Source organism: Mercenaria mercenaria, chromosome 14 (genome assembly GCF_021730395.1).
Source record: "Mercenaria mercenaria strain notata chromosome 14, MADL_Memer_1, whole genome shotgun sequence".
In the NCBI taxonomy this organism is placed as follows: Eukaryota; Metazoa; Mollusca; class Bivalvia; order Venerida; family Veneridae; genus Mercenaria; species Mercenaria mercenaria.
The window spans coordinates 64,400,300-64,422,661 of NC_069374.1; the positions used below are offsets into that span (position 1 = coordinate 64,400,300).

General features: G+C 35.4%; 1 protein-coding gene across 2 annotated transcripts in view; it reads left to right on the forward strand.

The window, feature by feature from the left end:
* Positions 1–517: 517 nt before the first annotated feature.
* LOC123527819 (BLOC-2 complex member HPS3-like) overlaps positions 518–22,362 on the forward strand; it is a 35,789-nt gene continuing 13,944 nt past the window's right edge. Inside the window, exons 1-15 of one of the 2 annotated variants that reach the window (XM_053523714.1) lie at positions 518–568; positions 2,119–2,291; positions 3,528–3,770; positions 4,970–5,118; positions 9,134–9,257; positions 10,753–10,951; positions 11,734–11,847; positions 12,297–12,472; positions 13,161–13,277; positions 14,584–14,690; positions 15,133–15,196; positions 17,747–17,925; positions 18,441–18,549; positions 19,034–19,114; positions 20,822–20,982. In XM_053523714.1, coding sequence (XP_053379689.1) covers positions 3,564–3,770; positions 4,970–5,118; positions 9,134–9,257; positions 10,753–10,951; positions 11,734–11,847; positions 12,297–12,472; positions 13,161–13,277; positions 14,584–14,690; positions 15,133–15,196; positions 17,747–17,925; positions 18,441–18,549; positions 19,034–19,114; positions 20,822–20,982 — 1,787 coding nt within the window. In that variant the 5' untranslated portion in view covers positions 518–568; positions 2,119–2,291; positions 3,528–3,563. The other variant, XM_053523713.1, reaches the window with a different exon arrangement.

A 22,362-nucleotide genomic window follows, 5' to 3' on the forward strand; every position in this document is an offset into this window, starting at 1 on the left:
AAGTGCATTTCCCATTTACTTTCCAATTTGTGTAGGGTGTCAAGAATATGTTGTAACTTATTGCAATCAGTTCTATCATATATAATATTGATAGTAAGATAGACAGCTGTGTCGTCAGCAAAAAGTCGGACCTAGGATTTTACATGATCAGGTAATTTAAGTCATTAATATATAGAAGAAAAGAAGAGAGGCCCTAGGACAGACCCTTGGGGCACACCAGATGTCACAAGAACATTAACAGATTTCTTGCCCCCGAGAACAACCACCTAGGTTCTGTCTATTAAGATACTTCAATGTAAGTACTCCACAAAATCCATGCGGACATCTAGGTGCAGGGTGATCAAGATGTTAGTTCTTGTATGAATATGTCATTATAAAGCAGAAGAATGGTTCAAATCTAATCTGATAGCAAAATCCAAAGTATGTCACTTTTTGGGCTATCCGGTCCGTGTGATTAATGCGGTATGATACGGAATGAGAATTAAACATAGCCAAACCGGCCATGATCATGTGACTGGTCAAAATGGCGGACGACACGAGCACGGCTACTTCCTGGAAAATTAGTTTGGTAAAAAAATTGTAAGAATTAAACAAATTACAAATTATGGTCAAGGTTTTGCGATGTTTCAACTTTAGGTCGTCTGCATTATTGAAACAGACAGAGAATGAGCCTGCATGTCTTGCATCAGGGCGGAACTTTGTGTTTATAGGGACGCACGGTACCGAGCTCGAAGTTTTCCGAAGTCAGAAAGGGGCAGAATGGGTGAAATATTGTTCTTTCCAAACAGGTGCCCATGTATCTCAAATAGAGTACAATGAAACAGGTACCTTACTACTTATCTAATTTGCCAATTATTATCATACTTGACTGTCCTTTCCTGTGGTCTAGACATTTTTGTGCAAATCTCCTTTCTGTCATAGCAGTAGCAGCTAAATCTTTTTTAACTGCATGGATTAATTGACCTAAAGGCTAGAAATGTCTTGTTACTGGATCTCTAGACAACCCATATATTGGCTGTATATATGTCTAGTAGTCAGTATAAGTACTGAAAATGATATTGCAGAGGGAGTGGATACCATAAAGAGATGATTTCCAAGACTAAATGCACATAATGTGATAAGGTAGTGTTTCCTGTAGGCCTTTTTAACATGGTGCAGCGCCTGATGCCCCTTATGAAACTGCCCCTTTACGCCATTTTTTATCACTATATCTGCTTTGTGTATTATCTTGACAATGACATGTTTCAAAACCATGAGCCAGGATAGCGAATGTCTAAGGGACATGTTCCGTGTATTGTACCGTTGATTAGAGGCTTCGATCAACAGGCTGACATCTGGGTGCATCAGCTGTAAATATTGAATGTGCATCGCGATCTTTTGATGACCCTGATTAAGAACAGACAGGATTGTGCAATCAGTAACTGTTTTATTTGGGAACAATAGACGAAAATTCATTGTTTTAGCACGGCGGTGGTGAAGCTAGAAGTAGCCTTTATAGAAGAGATGATTGAAAACGGTCAATTAAATGATAACTATTTTTAAAGGTTGTAATCATTTTAAATGTAGATTGATTGTCGCACTTTTTGGATGCACTCATTTAGGCCTAAATTTAAATATTGGATGTTTGCCCTTTGCCCACCGACCAATGAAAACTAACCGACTCAAAATATCTTATATAGATTATATCTACAAGATTTACTTTATTCGTTTACAGATTCCAGTTATATAAATAGTTAACATTTAAGCTTTAGAATGATACCAAATTCATTTATATCGACCAATGTCTTCACTCCTGCATCTTGACGCGCCGATGCAAAAGTTGTAGCCATCTTGAAAATTTGAAAATATACATTGGTATGAAAATAACCGATAACTTAGCAATAAAGTTATAAAAACATACCCAGATTTCAATGAATCAGTTTAAAATTCAAGGCTCTAGTATTGTTTTCATAAATAATTTGTCGAAATGTTTTTAAAAGGCCGAATTTTAAGTTGAAAGTTAGTGCCTGGCCGCAAGCATCACTATATATATGCCAAAATTTTGAGTTAAATGACCAGAAAATAAAACAAAACACTCAAAAGTTCATTTTATTTTCAAAGATCTCTATTATTATACAGGTGATTTTATAGCTACAGTAGAAAAGAAGACAAACAGACAGTCAGAGGTGGTGTCAGTGAAAGTCTATCTTAATTGGCATATTGCGGCTACAGATGACCAATTCCGCACTAGAGTCAGGGTTGCAGGTCTTGGTTACAGGAGCACAAATGTACAGACTGGAAAAAGACTTGAGGTAGGAAAACAAAACTTTGAATGATTGAATGATATTTCTTGTGTAAACCAGATTCGGACTTCAGGCCAATCAATGAATCACCCTAGCAATTTTCAGATGACCTGCCATAAGTCCAAGTGTGGTTTATACACAGAATGTAAATGTTCGAGAAATTCAGTCCTTACTACAATCACTTACTACAAAAAGCATGAAGTTTCTTTCCATGAATATAGAAAATCATATAATAAACCCTTACCGAAATAATAGATAGAACAACCGAAATGTCCCACCCATGTTAAAATGTGACTCACCTTCCAAATAAAATACTGTTTCCTGATGTTAATTCCCTTAAATCCACGGAAAAATCACATAGTCTGTTCAGTTTCGATCTTTAACATGGCAAAAAGAAGTTTTAGGTAGCATAGAAATCTTTCTGAAATTTTCAGTATATATAAAAGTAAACATTCTTTTCTTTCTATACAAAATATATGTAGTGTTAGTAAATGTTGGCAAATATATAAGCTCTGTAGACACATTATCATTCATCAGCCAGCTAGGCTTAGCTTTTCAGAGAAAAAAGAAAAGGAGAAAAAGAATTCTATTTGAAGGCAACTTTGGTACATTTTTTTTTTAAATAAATATATCTATCAGAATATTATTTTGTGTCAGTTTTTAATGGATGGCAAGCAGTATGACTGTGAAACACATTTAGACAATTGGATTTATATGTATAATCTTGTTCAGACAGACATTGTTATAGATTGTCTTTATTAACCCTGTGCAGTCTGATCATGATCTGCACTGTTCGCTATTCAGTCAGTATCTTTTTTTTTTAAGCACCCCTTTTAACAGTTAATGGCACTGTCCAAATTGAAACCTGAGTTTATAACATCATATTGTTAACGTTTTAGCTTGTAGATGACTTCCACATGAAAAATGACCTAAGTTAGTGACATAATAATGCTAATTTTAGGTGGTAAATGTTCCTTGTAAAAAAAAAGGGCTTCAGTTGGTGGCATCATGTTGCTGCTTTTGATTGGAGATATTCCTCAGGTAAAGTATTTTCTGGCACCGTTTCAAAGCCTATTGCAATTAGAGAACCCGTTAGCGAACAACATGGATCCTGACCAGACTGTGCGGATGCGCAGGCTGGTCTGGATCCATGCTGGTTGCAAAGCCACTATGTTGGTTTTCTCATGGCACGGCTCACATATACCTCATGTAAAGGATTTTCTAGTACCCTGTTTCTAACTTTAGGTTGTGGATGTTCCATGTGAAAAAGGGGCAGAGTTTATGACATCATGCCAGCAGACAGGAAACCTTGGTATTGTGTTTTCCAGACACATAAAACTTTACCATCTTGTGGAGAAGACTATACCAAACTCACAGACAACCTTCCTTGATGTTATATTGTTTCTGGAGTTACAATTCCAGCACAGTATCAGTCATATAAGTCTTTGTGAAGATTTTGTGGCATGCAGCTCTTCTCAATTTGTTCAGGTAAAAACACACTATTAAGATTGGGTTATCAAGTTTGATATGCAATTTGGATGGTTTATGAATCATATTTAAGGTACAAAATACATTATCCTCTTGATCTTGATCTTGATATTTTTTGGTGACACCTCTTATCAACGTTTTCTCACCGCACCTGCGTCAAGTGTTGAGAACTAATAATTAATCAATTTTTTTAATTTTACTGATAAATGAATCCACTGGATTTTCTGAGGTCCTGTAGCACTGAATTAGATCACATGGTAGTGAATTCCAATCGCGTAGCGTGTTAGGTATGAAACTATACTTATAAACGTCTGTCCTAGCATATATAAGGTTAAAATGTTCCTCATGTTTGTTCTTGCTAACATGTATAGGTTTAACTAGATGATCCACTGGTACTGACACCGTGTTATTTAAACCTTTACAAAGTAAAATAAGACGATTCTGTTTCCTTCTATCCATTTTATATGATATTGTGATTATATAAGTTTTGTTTATCATAGCAAATTTATGTTAAAGAACTGTAAATATTTTCCTGATTGTAAAAACCCAGTCATTCTTTTGATTTTGTACAGTATTGATAATGTTACTAGACTTGATAGTATTTATTCATAGCCTAGGCTTTTGCCCTTTTAGTGTCTAATAACTAACTCATTAGCAAGGTCATTGTATAAAAAACCTTCTGAGGCTGCAGGTACAACAGTACCTAGAGGGATAAAGCTTTGGTCTCCCAATTTTGAAGCTGTCGGTTAGAATCCCAGTGAGATTGGACATGAGAACATGGCTTAAGATTAAAAAAGTGAAAGTGGAGACCAGTCTCAAAACTCAGACCATTTGGTTGGTTATTTCTGAGCTCGTCTTTGAAATCAACCAATGACAAGGCTACATTCAGAGACTGGTGTCCAAACTTGCTTATTTTACCCTTCATCCAGGTCAGAAACACAGAAAAGCATTCCTAAAGTGTTGTTGGAATAACTTATTAGATCTTTCAGTCTTTATTTTGTATCTAAAATATAAAGGTTAAAGTAATCAGCAAATTATTTGATATCTTGAACTCGCTTATCTCAAAGCCATTTTCAAGTCCGGTCCCAAAAACGTGCACAAAATATCATTTTAAGTCAAATTTTGGTTATTTGAGATACAGAATTTCAATTGTATTTTATATTGAATTTTAAATTCAAAGTGTATCCATTTTGTTCTAGGTCTTTCAAGTGAATATTTCAAATGAGGATGATGATTTGAAGTCATTGACAAAACTGACTGACCCGGCTAAGGGTGCTGTCAGTCCCAACAGAACTAGTCGAAGAATTTCCAGTGCTTTATCTAGTCTGAATATTCAGGATAAGTTAAGGTATCATACATGTTTATAAATGCAAATTGAAAATGAGACAGCCTTGTATTTAGATATTTAAGAGACACACAGGCAGAATGATGGATGAAAAATTATATCCTCATTGTAAAATCAATGTTACTTACAGTTTACTGACATGCTTAGATATATTACTTCTTACATTGATGACATGACTACACAATTTTCTTGACATTGCTAACTTGACCTATGAGTTTCATGGTCAGGCCCCAATTTCACGAAAATAGTTCAGTTTATTAATTGATTTAAGTATGTTGATTTGCCTAAGAAAAGTAAAAACTTAAGCAAATTAACTACTTGCTGTGAAATCATTTAAATTCTCTGGCATGAAATTTCGCACAAACAACAAAAAAAGACATTTTTGTGACAGCTTTAATTTGCGCATTTTCAAGTTAAGATATAAAATTTAAAAAATGATATTTAATTTTTTCAGAAATACTATCATCAAACATGTCACTATCATGTATTGCTTGTCAATAAAAGTGGCACGTTTATGACCTTTTTTTTAAAAAAAAAGAAGAGTATGACAGTCCAACTGATAATTGTTGTTAATTGACACTATGGTTAGGTTAAGTGTGAAAAAAAATAAAAGGAGTTTGAAGTCTTATTATGAATGGTGCTTGTCCAGTTACTTTTAAATATTAATGGCAGGTGCACAGGCACTCGGCGTGTTACACCACCCCACTAAGCCCCCACCCCCCTGCTACTACCCTGGTACAAAACTGCACAAGCTTGTAAAATCTGTTGTTTATACCATATAGTTACATGAAATATTAAAGTTCTGTGAGAAAAAAGTCCATACATTATAGTTCTCCTTCTCCCACTACTGTATTCTACATTTGCCCTACATGTACTTTGCAGTTTTTCTGCCACAACTGTATTCTACATTTGGTCCACTTTACAGGTCTCCTTCTGCCACTACTCTGTTCTACATTTACCTCTACATTGTAGTTTTCCTTCTATCACTATTCTGTTCTACATTTGCTCTGCATTACAGTTTCTCATCTGCCACAATTCTGTTCTGAATTTTGATTACATTACAGTTCTTCTTCTGCCACTACTGTATTCTACATTTGCCCTACATTACTGTTTTCCTTCTGCCACTACTGTATTCTACATTTGCCCTACATTACTGTTTTCCTTCTGCCACTACTCTGTTTTACAATTGCCCTACATTACAGTTCTTCCTTTTGCAACTAACTTATTCAACATTTGCCCTATGATGCAGTTCTCCAGCTGCCACTGTTCTACTCTACATTTTGCCCTCTGTTGCAGCTTTGTCTATTCTAATTTTCACAGCATTACAGTTGTCCTCTTTCACTACCTTATTGTACATTTTACCTTCATTACAGTTGTCTCTCACTACCTTATTCTACATTTTACCTTCATTACAGCTCCCATTCTACCACTACTGTATTCTACATTTTACCTTCATTACAGCTCCCATTCTACCACTACCTTATTCTACATTTTACCTTCATTACAGCTCCCATTCTACCACTACTCTATTCTACATTTTACCTTCATTACAGCTCCCATTCTGCCACTACTGTAATTTACATTTACCTAATAATCTTATATTAAAGTTTTTCTGACATTTTTAGCTCACCTGTCACGTAGTGACAGGGTGAGCTTTTGTGATCACCCTTCGTCCGTCGTCCGTCCGTCCACAATTTCTTGTGAACAAGATAGAGACCACATTTTGCAAGCAATTTTGATCAAACTTAAACAAAACTTGTACTGGCATGATATCTCAGTTCCCTTCAAAAACTGGCCAGATCCCGTCATGGGTTCTAGAGTTATTGCCCCTTTAATGGCCAGAATTTGCTATTTTTGTGCATCAACAATTTCTTGTCTGCACGATAGTGGTTTCATTTATGAGTTTATTTTAACCAAACTTGCACACAACTTGTATCACCATAAGATCACGGTTCCTTTCTTGAACTGGCCAGATCCCATTATGGGTTCCATAGTTATGGCCCCTGAAAGGGCCAAAATTAGCTATTTTGACCTTGTCTGCACAATAGCAGCTTTATTTATGATTTGATTTTTACCAAACTGGCACACAACTTGAATCACCATAAGATATTGGTTCCTTTCTTGAACTGGCCAGATCCCATTATGGGTTCCAGAGTTATGGCTCCTGAAAGGGCCAAAATTAGTTATTTTGACCTTGTCTGCACAATAGCAGCTTTATTTATGATTTGATTTTTACGAAACTGGCACACAACTTGTATCACCATAAGATCTTGGTTCTTTTCTTGAACTGGCGAGATTCCGTTATGGGTTCCAGAGTGATGGATGATTTGTATTTAATCAAACTTGCACAAAGCTTGTGTGACCATAAGATATTGGTTCGTTTCTTAAACCAGCCAGATCCCATAATGGGTTCCAGAGTTATGGCCCCTGAAAGGGCCAAAATTAGCTATTTTGACCTTGTCTGCACAATAGCAGCTTCATTTGTCAAATTACCTCCCTTTATTACAAATTAAAATGGGTATATCTCCATAACTAATGAAGATACTGATCTGAAATTTCATTTATGTCAACAGATTTATTTGGCAGATCCCTCTTTTGTTCACTTACAATATTTATTTTTTTAATCCCCCGCCATGGCGGAGGGATTATAGGAATGGTCTGCGTCCGTCCTTCCGTCCATGCCCGCGAAATGATGGTTAAATGACTGCATAACGGTACTTTCTCTTTGATGTCATTCATTCCGTTCTGTTTATGTGACCTTTTTCTTTTTATGTGACTGTTAGAACAATAGAGAGAACAATGATTGTGTCACATAAATACCGTTTCGTTAGAACGTCCGTCCTTCCGTCCGTAACAAAATCGTGTCCGGTCCATATCTCCAGAACCCCTTGAAGGATTTTCATGAAACTTGGGTCAAATGATCACCTCATCAAGATGATGTGCAGAACCCATGAGTCAACCTTGTCGGTTCAAGGTCAAGGTCACAACTCAAGGTCAAAGGTTTGAGCCTGCCATTTTGTGTCCGCTCTATATCTCCTAAACCCCTTGAAGGAATTTTATAAAACTTGGGTCAAATGATCACCTCATCAAGACGATGTGCAGAACCCATGAGTCAGCCATGCCGGCTCAAGGTCAAGGTCACAACTTAGGGTCAAAGGTTTGAGCCTTCCATTTTGTGTCCGCTCTATATCTCTTAAACCCCTTGAAGGATTTTCATCAAACTTGGGTCAAACGATCACCTCATCAAGGCGATGTGCAGAACTTATGAGTCAGCCATGTCGGCTCAAGGTCAAGGTCACAACTGAAGGTCAAAGGTTTGAGCCTTCCATTTCGTGTCCGCTCTGTATCTCCTAAACCCCTTGAAGGAATTTTATAAAACTTGGGTCAAATGATTACCTCATCAGAATGATGTGCAGAAATTATGAGTCAACCATGCCAGCTCAAGGTCAAGGTCACATCTAAGGGTCGAAGGTTTGAGCCTTCCATTTGGTGTCCACTCTGTATCTCCTTAACCCCTTGAAGGATTTTCATCAAACTTGGGTCAAATGATCACCTCATCAAGAACTCATGAGTCAGCCATGTCAACTCAAGGTCAAGGTCACAACTGAAGGTCAAAGGTTTCAGCTCTGTATCTCCTAAACCCCTTGAAGGATTTTCATGAAACTTTGGTCAAATGATCACCTCATCAAGACGTTGTGCAGAATTCATGAGTCAGCCATGTCAGTTCAAGGTCAAGGTCACAGCTAAAATCAAAGGTTTACCCTTTCACTATCCATAGCAGTGTATTTTGACATATCTATACCTTGTAAGAATTTTTTTTCTTTTTGGTTAAATTTCTTCCCTTTCTTGTTCCTGTCCTTTGGACTTAGATATTTTTTCTGAGGACCTTCTTGTCCTCAAGTGCAATGATAATAGACGAGCGATATAGGACCATCATGGCCCTCTTGTTATGCATTTGCCTTACATTCAGACTCTCTTTCTACCAATATTCTATTCTACATTTGCCCTTTTATTACAGTTCTCCTTCTGCCAATGTGAGCCATGTTAGGTCAAAGGTTACATCAAGAGAGTTACCTAGATTCTCTGCAGTGGGTGAAAGAGGTTCTTCTACACCAAGTCCTGCCTTAACCATTAATCCAAAGGTAATTTCAATATTTGCTTTATATTTCATGTACATATATGTTTTATACAAACCATCATCTCGAGATGAGATTTAGTGGTACTTATATTGTCTAAAGAAGAACAGGTAAATAAACAACCAAATTGAAACTTGCAGTTTTCTTGTACTAGTAACTAGGTAATGATTATAGTAATAGTGTGTTGATCTCGGTGTTTGTATCATGTCAGAATGGTTTTGTTACATTTCTTATCATCCAAGTCATTAGGACAGAGAGAAATGAAACAAAACAGAAGCAAAATGTTATACAAAAATGCCTTACTAGCATAGTTTTCCTTTTTAGCTCACCTGTCACATAGTGACAAGGTGAGCTTTTGTGATCACCCTTCGTCCGTCATCTGTGCGTGCGTCCGTCCGCCAACAATTTATTGTCTGCACGATAGTGGTTTCATTATTTATTTTATTTTAACCGAACTTGCACACAACTTGTATCACCATAAGATGTTGGTTCCTTTCTTGAACTGGCGAGATCCCATTATGGGTTCCAGAGTTATGGCCCCTTAAAGGGCCAAAAATAGCTATTTTGACATTGTCTGCACAATAGCAGCTTCATTTATGATTTGATTTTATCCAAACTTGCACAAAACTTGTGTCACCATAAGATCTTGGTTCCTTTCTTGAACTAGCCAGATCCCATTATGGGTTTCAGAGTTATGGCCCCTGAATGGGCCAAAATTAGCTGTTTTGACCTTGTCTGTACAATAGCAGCTTCATTTATGATTTGATTTTAACCAAACTTGCACACAATTTGTATCACCACAAGTTCTTGCTTCCTTTCTTGAACTGGCCAGATGCCATCTTGGGTTCAAGAGTTATGGCCCCTTAAAGGTCCAAAATCGGCTATTTTGGCTTTTGCAGCCATATAGAGACTTCATTTATGGTTTTATTTGATACAAACTTCCAAAATATCTTCAACAACAATAAATCTTGGATTCCATGACAAATCAGATCCAATCGTAAGTTCCAGAGTTATTTTATATCTGATTACCTCCCCTGATTGTAATCAAAATGGATTTATATCAGTAAGTACTTATAGGACTTACTTGAAATTTCATTATTGTTATTAGTTGGACTGAGACAATCAAGGTAGATAACTATGGACTGATTTTATGTCAAATTACCTCCCTTTATTTCAAATTAAAATGGGTATATCTCCGTAACTAATGAAGATACTGATCTGAAATTTCATTTATGCCAACATATTTATTTGGTAGATCCTTCTTTTGTTCACTTACAATAATATTATGTTTTCTCCAGGAGACATATTGTTTTTGCCCTGTCCGTCCGTCCGTCCGTCCGTCCGTATAGGATGATATGGGTTCAGAAAACACTGAATCGATAATGATACCAGGCTGTCAAATCAATTTGTTTGATAAAGCCTGTATTTTGAATGAAAAATATATGGGTAGGTAATAAAAGAAAGTATCACCTTGATCCATACACTGGACAATTGTTTATAGGTTTCAAGTTGTGCAATAGAAGATGATACAGACTTTATACATTGGACATTTTCCACTGGCAATTCCATGACAACAGAAACCAGTCAAAACCAGTCAGAGACTGGTACAGAGAATACAACAATAGAACTCAAAGGACTGAAAAATTTAGGAAAAGAATTGAAACCAGAACCTAGTCTACCTGAAATAAAAGACCTCAGAGGTATACAGTTTAAAAGTTTTTTGTTGTTGTTTTTTTTTTTCATTTCTTTGATTTGGCCCATTCAATAGGTTATGAGGAAGAAGGCTGTCTGTAAGTCAAGTACATTCACTATTTTAATAAAGTTTCAAAAGAAAATGAAGTTTAGGGGGATATGTAGTAATTATCTGATGGTTGGTTGATCATGTCGTCTGTTAGTTTGTCTGTTGCAAGAATAAAGTCCTATTCCTTTCTGGAATGAACAAAGATGGGGTTTCCTTACTTCAATGTTCAAGGTTTTGATGTGAACTACTTCCACATTTTTAAATGGATTCTATATTTTTTTGAGGGATGGGTAGAGGATGGCACTGCCCCCCACTCCTCCCAACCTCCCCCCACCCCCACCAAACTTACCTGGTTATATAATGCAGGAAGACAAGTTAGGTAATCCAGCAAAACTGTTTATATATAATACTCAAACTCTTTGGAGAATGTACATTAAGCCACTACCAAAAAAAAAAAAAAACTAGATTCACAAATTAACACTATTAGCTCATTAACCTTGAAAGCCAGTACATTTGTAGTTTTACCAGTGGTTATTAACACTACATTTCAGTTAATATTCATGTCATTCTTGGTTGATGAAAAAACATAATAAAGGTAGTTTTTTTTCCATAGTTTAAACATTACGCTCAGCTCTCTACCCTGAGCAACTAATCTTGTTGTATTATAACTATAACTTATTAATTTTTTTAGCTAGCTGCTTCATGGAGAAATAAATGAAAATTGTGTGTCATGAATTTCAGGGGGAAATCATTTGACAACAGGGAAGGCAACTCTTACACAGCTGATGTTTCAGTATCTTGATAAGAGTGATGTGTCCTGGATTCACCTACAGCTTATTCCAACATACTTGATTGGTAAATTAAATATACTTCGTTCTTTGATACAAGTTACAACTTAATCCTAACGCATTCATTATATGTTTGTACGAAGCAACTGGACATTTGGAGTTTAACCTAACCTCTACATGGGATAAGCGATTAATTTTCTTTCATTATGTTTAAAGGTGTCATTGAAGATTTAACCAAACATTTTGTGACACCTATACTATTTGTGTAATTTGAATTCAATTATATTTTTGCAGGTCTAAATTTCTCTGAATTTCTTAGTTGCAGTAATAAATGAAATTAAATCTCTGTTAATAAGCAAATTCCCCTTTTATCTCACCTTTAAAATTTGAACTTCTTATCCCCACAATTTGCTGCTTTGAAAGAAACCTCAGAATTGTACACCCATGATACTAAAAGATCCCACAGTATGTACATGATTGTTTTTGCACTAAGTCTTATCCTAAATATTTCTGTAGGTAAAGATGATACATTGATACTGTCAGGAAGTGGTGTCCCACTTCGCTCCTCGAGAAGATCGAGTCTGGCTGGGATGTCGTGTTTGATGAGTGGAAGCAGAGCTGGCTTTATGTTCTCTCTGCTACCTCAACCATCCTTACTGTCCATATACAAATACTCTTCTGATGCCATTCAGGTTTGTAGGGAGCTTCTAAATACAGTAAAACCCTGTTTACCTGAAGACACATGCCAAAAATGCTTGTTGATAAATTGTCTAGGCTTTCAAGTGATCCTAACATAGAAATATAAGGAATATGGCAGGATGTCTTGAAAAATTTGCTTGGGAGAGTCCCAGTGCTCAGCCATATCTGTTTACCGGTAAGCTAGCAGTGTGTCTTGATTTACCAGAAAGTTTAAAGTTGGTAAGACTCAGTAATCCTGATGTTTTCTGAGAATGTACTATGTTTGGAAAACTTCTGTCTTCAGAAGCTTTGCTTTTTGGTATTCTTGTTTTGAAAGTCTCAAGTTTGGCAAGCGCCATGTTCCAATTTGTTTGTTTAGAATAGCCAATGTTTAACAGAACTTGAACTCGTGCTGTCTTACTCTTTTGTTTGATTAAAAAGACTAGTATAAGGCAGAAGTTAACATTTGATTTAGAAAAGCAATGAGTTTTGTTAAGCATCATGAAATTTACCAAAATGAATTTCTGTTTAATATGTTCCAAGAAGAATCATTGTAAGGGCTAAATAATAGTTTTAACTAATCATTTTGAATTGTCCATGTATTTGATCAAATGTTGCATATAAAATAAATCAGTCTTACATTGCAAATGTTTTGATTACGAAATATTTTCAGATTTTGAAGCTCTCCATTGTTTATTTCAGGTTCAGACTAATGGCAAGATGCTGTTTGTTCTTGTACAAAATGGTTTAGAAGTTTACACTACAAGGTGTCTCATAGCAGCTGTACACAACACAGAACATTTTGATTATGTCAGAAATGTAAGTGGTATCATGTATTATAAACTAGTTTTTTTATTTTACTATGAAATCATTATTATTTGTGGGGGATTAATTTTCGTGGATTTTGTGGTTCAGCCCAAAGACAAAATTAAGACCCAATGAACAAATTGTACCCAAGATAATGTAAATTGTACACACTCAATGTCGCCAAAAAAGGCACCATAGCCGTCCGATCTGGTCTGTAGTTGTGTGCATGCTGCAGTACTGACCTGCAGCTTTCTTGTAGTTTATGGAGGCTCTATCAACGATGAAAAATATGTATGCATGGGAACAAACCTATTTCATTTAGACGTTTAGCCATGGTTTGTTTACGACTTGTTTGTCAAAATAAAAGTAGATACTAAAAATAGTAGTTTGACATAGCATTGCGAGACAGACCGCACTATGCTGCTGCTTTTGTTTGCATTTATTCGGCCCCACTCTGAAATGTCTATACCCTAGACTATATTTTTACTGACATGTAGTAAACTACTAGTCTGTCAAATATTATAAATTAATTGCTAGATGCATCTGATGCATTATTATCCAATTCACATTAAAAGTTTTCGGCAAGAAATGTGCGTATCTGATGAAGACATTTTTTATTGAATAATTCACAGTTTCACTTAGTTTTGCAAATTATGGGTCAAGTTTGTTCAAATGGTTCCTCTTATCTTCTGCATTCTTGCAAAGGTTATATCTATTATATTTCTGGATAAATGATTTTCACAACAAACAAAATTGTTGCATTTAATGATAAGATGTGACTGTGTCTGTGCATGAATTCACATTCGCTTGTCTCTTAAGACAGGGAGTTGTTTAATTCAGAAGTTGTGTTGAGAATATAAAATAAGGTCAGGTATGACAGGGAGTCACTTTATTCAGATAATTTATACTGGAAATTGAATTTAGAGCATAGAATAAGGCAGCATATGACAGAGAGATGCTTCATTCAAGGGGTTGGCAGTAGAGCCAGCATATGACAGAGAGATGCTTCATTCAAGGGGTTGGCAGTAGAGCCAGCATATGACAGAGAGATGCTTCATTCAAGGGGTTGGCAGTAGAGCCAGCATATATCAACTGACAAATTACAATACATTGATGAGACTCTTATAGGGAAAATATGGCAGGAAATATTTTTCAGTTATCTTGTCTTTGATGGCTTCATTTTACATTTTTTGACTTCTGGTATTCAAAAATTCTGTATCCTAACCATATAGAATTGACCTTTTTGTCAACACATAGATGATATGATTAACAACAATAGCCCAAATTTTTCAAAAAAATACTGAACTTTGAATTTCAGGCATGTCCTCAATCAGATACAGATATCTGTATGTGTGGTGTACAGCAGTTTTTGGGACCAAGGGAGATCACTCTTACAAACAAACATGTAGTACTCTTCAATAAAATGTAAGTTATGTGACTTCTTTTACTAGAAAATGTTTGAGATGATGATTATTCAATTTGACAGGCAAATAAATACCAAACAAGAAATTAAAATATGAGTCTTTGGCAGTCTTACTAAAACTCGAAAACTTACAAAAAAGAATTTGCATGTATTCTTCATAGTTGCTTCATGTATAAATAAATAGGTTAAGTTTTGTATTTGTTAACAGGTTTGATACATAAAAAGTCCACTGAGCACAAAATGGTTACATGATTAAGAGGGATAATGCATGGAATATTTCTTTTAGGAGGGATAATGCTTGAAGTATTTCTGTTTTACAGGGATAATGCTTGAAGTATTTCTGTTTTACAGGCATAATGCTTGAAGAATTTCTGTTTTACAGGGATAATGCTTGAATTATTTCTGTTTTACAGGCATAATGCTTGAAGTATTTCTATTTTACAGGGATAACGCGTGGAATATCAACTTGATGGAAGAGCCAAGTACTCCAGAGCTTTATCAAGATTTGGTAGGCAAAACATTTATAAATAATAGATTAAACAAATGTAGTAAATATCATATTTACTTATGCAATGATTGGATGGTGGTTTAAAGGCAATTTCCATAATTTTTTAAGGAAGACCAGTTTGCCTCATTGAATAATTACAAATTTATGTTTGTTGGCACCTTAAGGGTGCTCTTAGCTAAGTGGTTAGTGTACTGACTTTACATGTAGAAGGTCATAGGTTCAAACTCCACCTGTACAAAGAATTCTTGCATATGAGGAGACAGCCCAGCTGGTTAACAGAAGTTTGATGGTTCTACCCAGGTTCCTCCCAGTTCCTTTGCCGGAAATAACACCTGGAAAGGCACTTTGGATCTTCTCCGCCATCATAAGCTGGAATGCCTCTATTTTAACTGCAACTGTGCCAGTTGATATTAAACCCAACAGAAAAATATATGACAACTATAAATAAACTTACATGCAAACAAACAAGATGATATTTGAGTCTGGACTCATTTTAGACTCTTGCCCCATGGTGTTCTGGGACGATCTGTGTATGAAAAGAATTTGAACCACTGCCTAACCCTTGCATGATTGAAAGAGGTGACTAATAGGGTATTAACACTTGGTTTTGCAGTAACTCTGTGATTCCAGCAGGTATGCAAATTTTGATTCCATACCTCATGTTTTTATTTCGATGTAAATGAGATGTGGAACCAAAATTTGTAGTCCTGTTTGGCACCATATAACCTATACTGTGTTGGTGCACCGTAAAACCCAAATAAATAAATACTGTTTTAGACTCATAACTAGATTTGTCATTGTGCAATGCTCTTGTCTCAATGTTATCAAGAATTCACTGCATCATTATATTTGTGTAGTTTTGCTGTATATGTTCTTTAAGTTTCAGAAACATTATGCGAAATATTATGAAAAAGACTTTACATAGATTATTCTTTTAAGATGGTTTTCCTATATTTTTCTCTGAATTCTTCTATAAAGATAACTGTATAATATTTGAATCTGACTACAGTGAGATTGGTGAAAGATATCAACAAAATGGTCCCGTCATACCACATCTGTTGTTAGAATGTCACAATGACCCTGAAGTCAATTTGGTTGGTCAACACTCAGCCAATCAAAGTGTCATCTCAATGACTGCTGCATGAGTCATTGCTTACTCGAGAGTTTATGCATCGTAAGTATGTAGTGTGTAGGTTTTTCCAATTTTAAATGTTTACATTTGGTTGAATAAATTTACTGCATGATAATTTGATGTATTATACTGTAAATTGTACACTAAACCGTTGGTGTTTGATCCTTTGTACTGAACAATTCATACAAAAAAAGAATGTTATCTGAAATTTAAATTTTACTTTCAGAACTTTAATACTAGCAATCTAGCTCTATGACCACTATTACACCATTAATTAGGCATAGATTACATGTCTGTAAAAAAATTTTAATTCTGAAGGTTACAATGTTTTACACAGCTTGAAATAAAACCAAGTTTCATTTAGGAAACTGGTTAAGATTTCCAACATTTTACAGATTTTTCTCACGAATTTAGAAGTTGTTGAAAAGTTCCTGCAATGATAATTGCTCAATGAAAGGCTAAGTTCTCTCGTCAGTCTACTGCTTTTTAAACAACATAAACACAGGTAAATGATTGTCTAATATTTTTCAGACCGATTGTATGACCTGGCAGCTGTGTCTTCCTTACTAACAGTCGGTTTAGCATGATAGATGTTGTGAGACAGCTGTTCACTTAGGAGCATAACAAACAGGTACCGCCACCTAGTGGCAAGAAAATGAAGTAGAATGTACGTAAAATCATTGTTGTAACTTTCTAGTTAAGGCCAAATCGCTCTTTTTGGGGATAGAATTCATGGATTTCAGTTTTTGGGGATAGAATTAATGAGATTATTGTTGTCAATCAATGAAATTATCATGCACTCTAAAACAATCAGATTAATTACTCAAATAAAAAGAACAACATTGCTAGAACTTTAAGAGGTGTTTTATATTTAATTGATTTTATTGTATAAAGTCAGATTATTATATCTTTGATGTTTATCAGACACATTGTCTCAAACATTAGATCTTGGACATTGTGTATAATAGAATTTAACACTTGTAACTCATGTCAAACATTTCAAATGTTGAACTTGTGAGAACCTCTTGATTCAGGTTAGCATAATTTTGATAGAATAACCTTAGTTGTTATTCGTGTAAATGAGATGTGGCACCAAAATTTTGAGTCCTGTTTGCACCATATACCTATACTGTGTTTGAACCGTACAACACCAACAAATAAATACTGTTTTAGCCCCATAACAAAGATTTGTCATTGTGCAATGCTCTTGTCTCAATGTTATCAAGAATTTACTGCATCATTATATTTGTGTAGTTTTGCTGTATATGTTCTTTAAGTTTCAGAAACATTATGCGAAATATTATGAAAAAGGACTTTAACATTAGATTTTTCTTTTAAAAGATGTGTTTTACCATATATTTTTGTCTCTGAATTCCTTCTACAAAGATAACTGTATAATATTTGATATCTGACTACAGCTGAGATTTGGTGAAAGATATCAACAAAATGCTCCCCATACATACCATCATCTGTTGTTAGAATGTCACATGACCCTGAAGTCAAGTTTGGTTGGTCAGACACTCAGCCAATCAGAAGTGTCAGTCATCAATGACCTGCTGCATGAGTCATCTGCTTTACTCGGAGAGTATTATGCATCGTAAGTATTGTAGTGTGTAGGTTTTTCCACACATTTTTAAAATGTTTACAATTTTGTTAGAATAAATTTTCTGCATTGATAATTTGATTGTATGTATACTGGTAAATTTGTACACTAAACAGTTGGTGTTTGCACACTTTGTTACCTGAACATTCATACAAAAAAAGAAATGTTATCTGAAATTTAAATTTTACTTTCAGAACTTTAATACTAGCAATCTAGCTCTATGACCACTATTACACCAATAGATTAGGCATAGATTACTATGTCTGTAAAAAAATTTTAATTCTGAAGGTTACCAATGTTTTACACAGCTTGAAATAAAACCAAGTTTCATTTTAAGGAAACTGGTTAAGATTTCCAAACATTTTACAGACTTTTCTCACGAATTCTGGAAGTTGTTGAAAAGTGCCTGCAAAGTAATTGCTCAAAATGAAAGGCTAAGTTCCCTCTGTCAGTCAACTGCTTTTTAAACAACATAAAACACAGGTAAATGATTTTCTATATTTTTTCAGACCAGATTGTATGACCTGGCAGCTGTGTCTTCCTTACTATAACATGTCAGGTTTGAGCCTGATAGATGTTGTGAGACAGGCTGTTCAGCTTAGGCAGCATAACAAACAGGTACGCCACCTAGTGGCAGAAAAATGAATGTAGAATGTACTGTAAAATCAGTTGTTGTAGACTTTCCTAGTTCAGGCCAAAATTGCTCCTTTTTGGGGGATATGAATTCATGGATTTCAGTTTTTGGAGATTTTGTTTGTCACAATCAATGAAAATTACTCATGCACATCTAAAACCAATCAAGATTAATTACTCAATAAAAAGAACAACATTGCTAGAACTTTTAAGAGATGTGTGTTTATATTAAGTTTATTTTTATTTCTATAAAGTAAGATCTATAACTATTTTTTTTATCAGACAGCATACGTTGTTTCAAACATTAAATACTTGGACATAAAAAATGCTGTATTTATATACGCATATTTTAGTACATTTGAATAATCTATTCAAACTTTCAAAAATGTTAACTTTAGAATTTTTTCCCATTCTTAATATATTGTTTGATAATTTTGAATAAGAATATACAATTAGTTGTCTCTGTCAGGTATCACATTATGGAGAAGGACTGGTCCAGTTCCTCAGATACACACTCTTTCTGGATGAAGATCCTCTCGATATAAAACAGGTATTTCTGACCTTTAAGCTCACCTGAGTTTTTAGAATCGTTGGATGTCATTTGTCAGCCACAATTAGATCCACAATTTTTATGCCCCCGAAGGGAGGCATATAGTTTTTGAACCGTCTGTTCGTCTGTCAGTCTGTCGGTCTGTCAGTCTGTCCGCAATTTTCGTGTCCGATCCATATCTTTGTCATCCATGGATGGATTTTCAAATAACTTGGCATGAATGTGTACCACAGTAAGACGACGTGTCGCGCGCAAGACCCAGGTCCGTAGCTCAAAGGTCAAGGTCAAACTTAGACGTTAAAGGTCATTTTTCATGATAGTGCATTCGTGTCCGGTCCATATCTTTGTCATCAATGGATGGATTTTCAAATAACTTGGCATGAATGTGTACCACAGTAAGACGACGTGTCGCGCGCAAGACCCAGGTCCGTAGCTCAAAGGTCAAGGTCACACTTAGATGTTAAAGGTCATTTTTCATGATAGTGCATTCGTGTCCTGTCCATATCTTTGTCATCCATGGATGGATTTTCAAATAACTTGGCATGAATGTGTACCACAGTAAGACGACGTGTCATGCGCAAGACCCAGGTCCGTAGCTCAAAGGTCAAGGTCACACTTAGACGTTAAAGGTCATATTTCATGATAGTGCATTGATGGGCGTGTCTGGTCCATATCTTTGTCATTCATGCATGGATTTTAAAATTACTGGGCATGAATGTGTACCACAGTAAGACGACGTGTCGCGCGCAAGACCCAGGTCCGTAGGTCAGAGGTCTTAAACTCTAACATCGGCCATAACTATTCATTCAAAGTGCCATCAGGGGCATGTGTCATCCTATGGAGACAGCTCTTGTTTTAGTTAAATATCCTTCTTAATCAAATCTTTGTTTCTACCAAAAGTCAGAGACTACTTCTTGGGTTGACTCAACTTGATTACCTCTAACCTAGGTCACATGTGCAGAATTGTGGTTGCCTTATCAACAAAACAGATTCTCTTGTTAGCAGCCACAGGCCAGATCTCAAAAAGAAGTCGTAGAAATATAATATAATTGCGCTGCACCATGAGAAAACCAACAAAGTGCATTTGTAACCAGCATTGATCCAGACCAGCCTGCGTATCCACGCAGTCTAGAGATGATCTATGTTGGTCGCTTTCAAAGTCTATTTTAATTAGAGAAACCGTTAGCAAACAGTATGGATCATCTCTAGACTGTACAGATGCGCAGGCTGGTCTGGATCCTTGCTGGTCGCAAATGCACAATGTTGGTTTTCTCATGCTGCGGCTCAGTTATGTTTGATGACCTACCAATGTCCTGCAGATCAGTCTGCTCATTAAAAACTAGAAGCAGGATATTTTATATAGTTGCAGTATGAAGTTTAAAAATTTTCTTCACTGCTGAGAATAATGACAGAAAACATTATCTGAGTGCCATGTAGAACCCTCGGCTTTTTGATAGATAATTAATCACACTAAAGATTTATACCTATGATCCTTGTGATTTATATCAAAGACTGGCAGTTTTTTAACTAACTGAATGGAATAAATAACAAAATATCTTGCATGTGTTATAGTACATGTTTTGTTTAAGAGATCGATAACTTTAATCTCTAATCTACTTTCACAGAATACCAGCTGTAAATATTTTAAGACAAAGATTTTTACCAAATACCCTTGAACATAAAAATTTAAAACCATATTTTGTCCAGGGAGATGGTGATTTAGTGCTGGAAGTGTGTCATGATTGCATGGTAGAGAAACTGGCAGACATTATCTTATTCTCAAGACTGAAAACATTCTCACCAAAGAAGGCACTGAAATTACTGAAGGGCAGTAGTAAAGCCAGGTCTACAATCGATTCTAAATCAAGGTATGAATCATTGAGAACAGTTTCACAAACTGTTCATAATTTGATCCACACCATGAGAAAACGAACTTAGTGCATCAGCGACCAGCACGGATTCAGACCTGCACAGTGTGGTCAGGATCCATGCAGTTTGCTTTCAAAGCAAATTGCAATTAGAGAAACCATCAGCAAACAGCATGGATCTTGACCAAACTGTGTGCATGTACAGGCTGGTCTAGATCCATACTGGTTGCAAATGCACTATGTTGATTTTCTCATGGCGTGGCTCATTTGTTGGTCAGTGTGGCTAAATTGTAATTTGTAGCTCAATTGGAACAAATAATTTATATTCACTGGGTCCTCCAGGAGTAAATTTGCAAGATAAAATTAGTGCAGGTGCCTTAAAAGAAGAAGATAGTTGAAACCTATGCTGGATTTGAACCCATGACTTCCAAAGATAATTGGCATACATCTTACACAGAGCACCGCATGTCATGAAATAGGAAAATTTAATAAAGATAATCTGTAACCTTCAATTTCAAGTTTGTGATGTAATTATCTTTTATAATACTCTAAGAATTTAGTCAGCATTATTTCAGGTCAGAGTTAATGAATTAAGAAATAATGTATAGCAAAAGAGTGTTTTAACACTATTTATGCATGATGGGTGGTTATACGTTGGGCGTAATAATATTACAAGTGCGCAGTTGGAGTGAAATTATTTGTATGACGTATTACTGCCCGAGTGTATGAATAATGTTAAAACAAGGTTTTGCTATAAATTATTTTGATTCTAATATGCCCTTAGTCTAAAACAATAGATAGTAGCGCTCTTTCTTGGCCGCAACAAAAACATGATGTCATCAAATGTTAACATGACATCATTCTAGCGTAAGTATGTTTTAACAGAGACAAGCACATTAGAATATTTGATCATGTATTTTGTCCCAGTTCTAACTTTTTGGGCCAAGTAGGTGACAGTTTCATCAAAAGAAGACAGTGGAGTTTTATTAAAGTGTAAATGAACTTGTGGATTTAACTTTTGACTGAGTCCTTGCATTGTGTTCATCTAATCTGACAAACCGCATGCATGAATAGGAAAATTTACCGAAGTTAATCTGTAACCTTATTTGAAGTTCGAGTAATTATCTTTTATAATACTCTGTAAGTTTGAGTTCTGCATATTTACACGGGTAAGATAAAGAATTAAGAAATATTGTTTAGCTAAAAGTGATTTAACAATATTTTACATGTGGCGGTTTTTTTGGACGTAATAATTTTACGAATTGCGTCAGTTTTGAGTGAAATAATTGTGTATACGTATTATGCCTGGTGTATCAAAAGTAAAACAAGTTTTGCTATAAAAGTTTAAATATGTATTTAATGTTAAATCAATGTAAACTC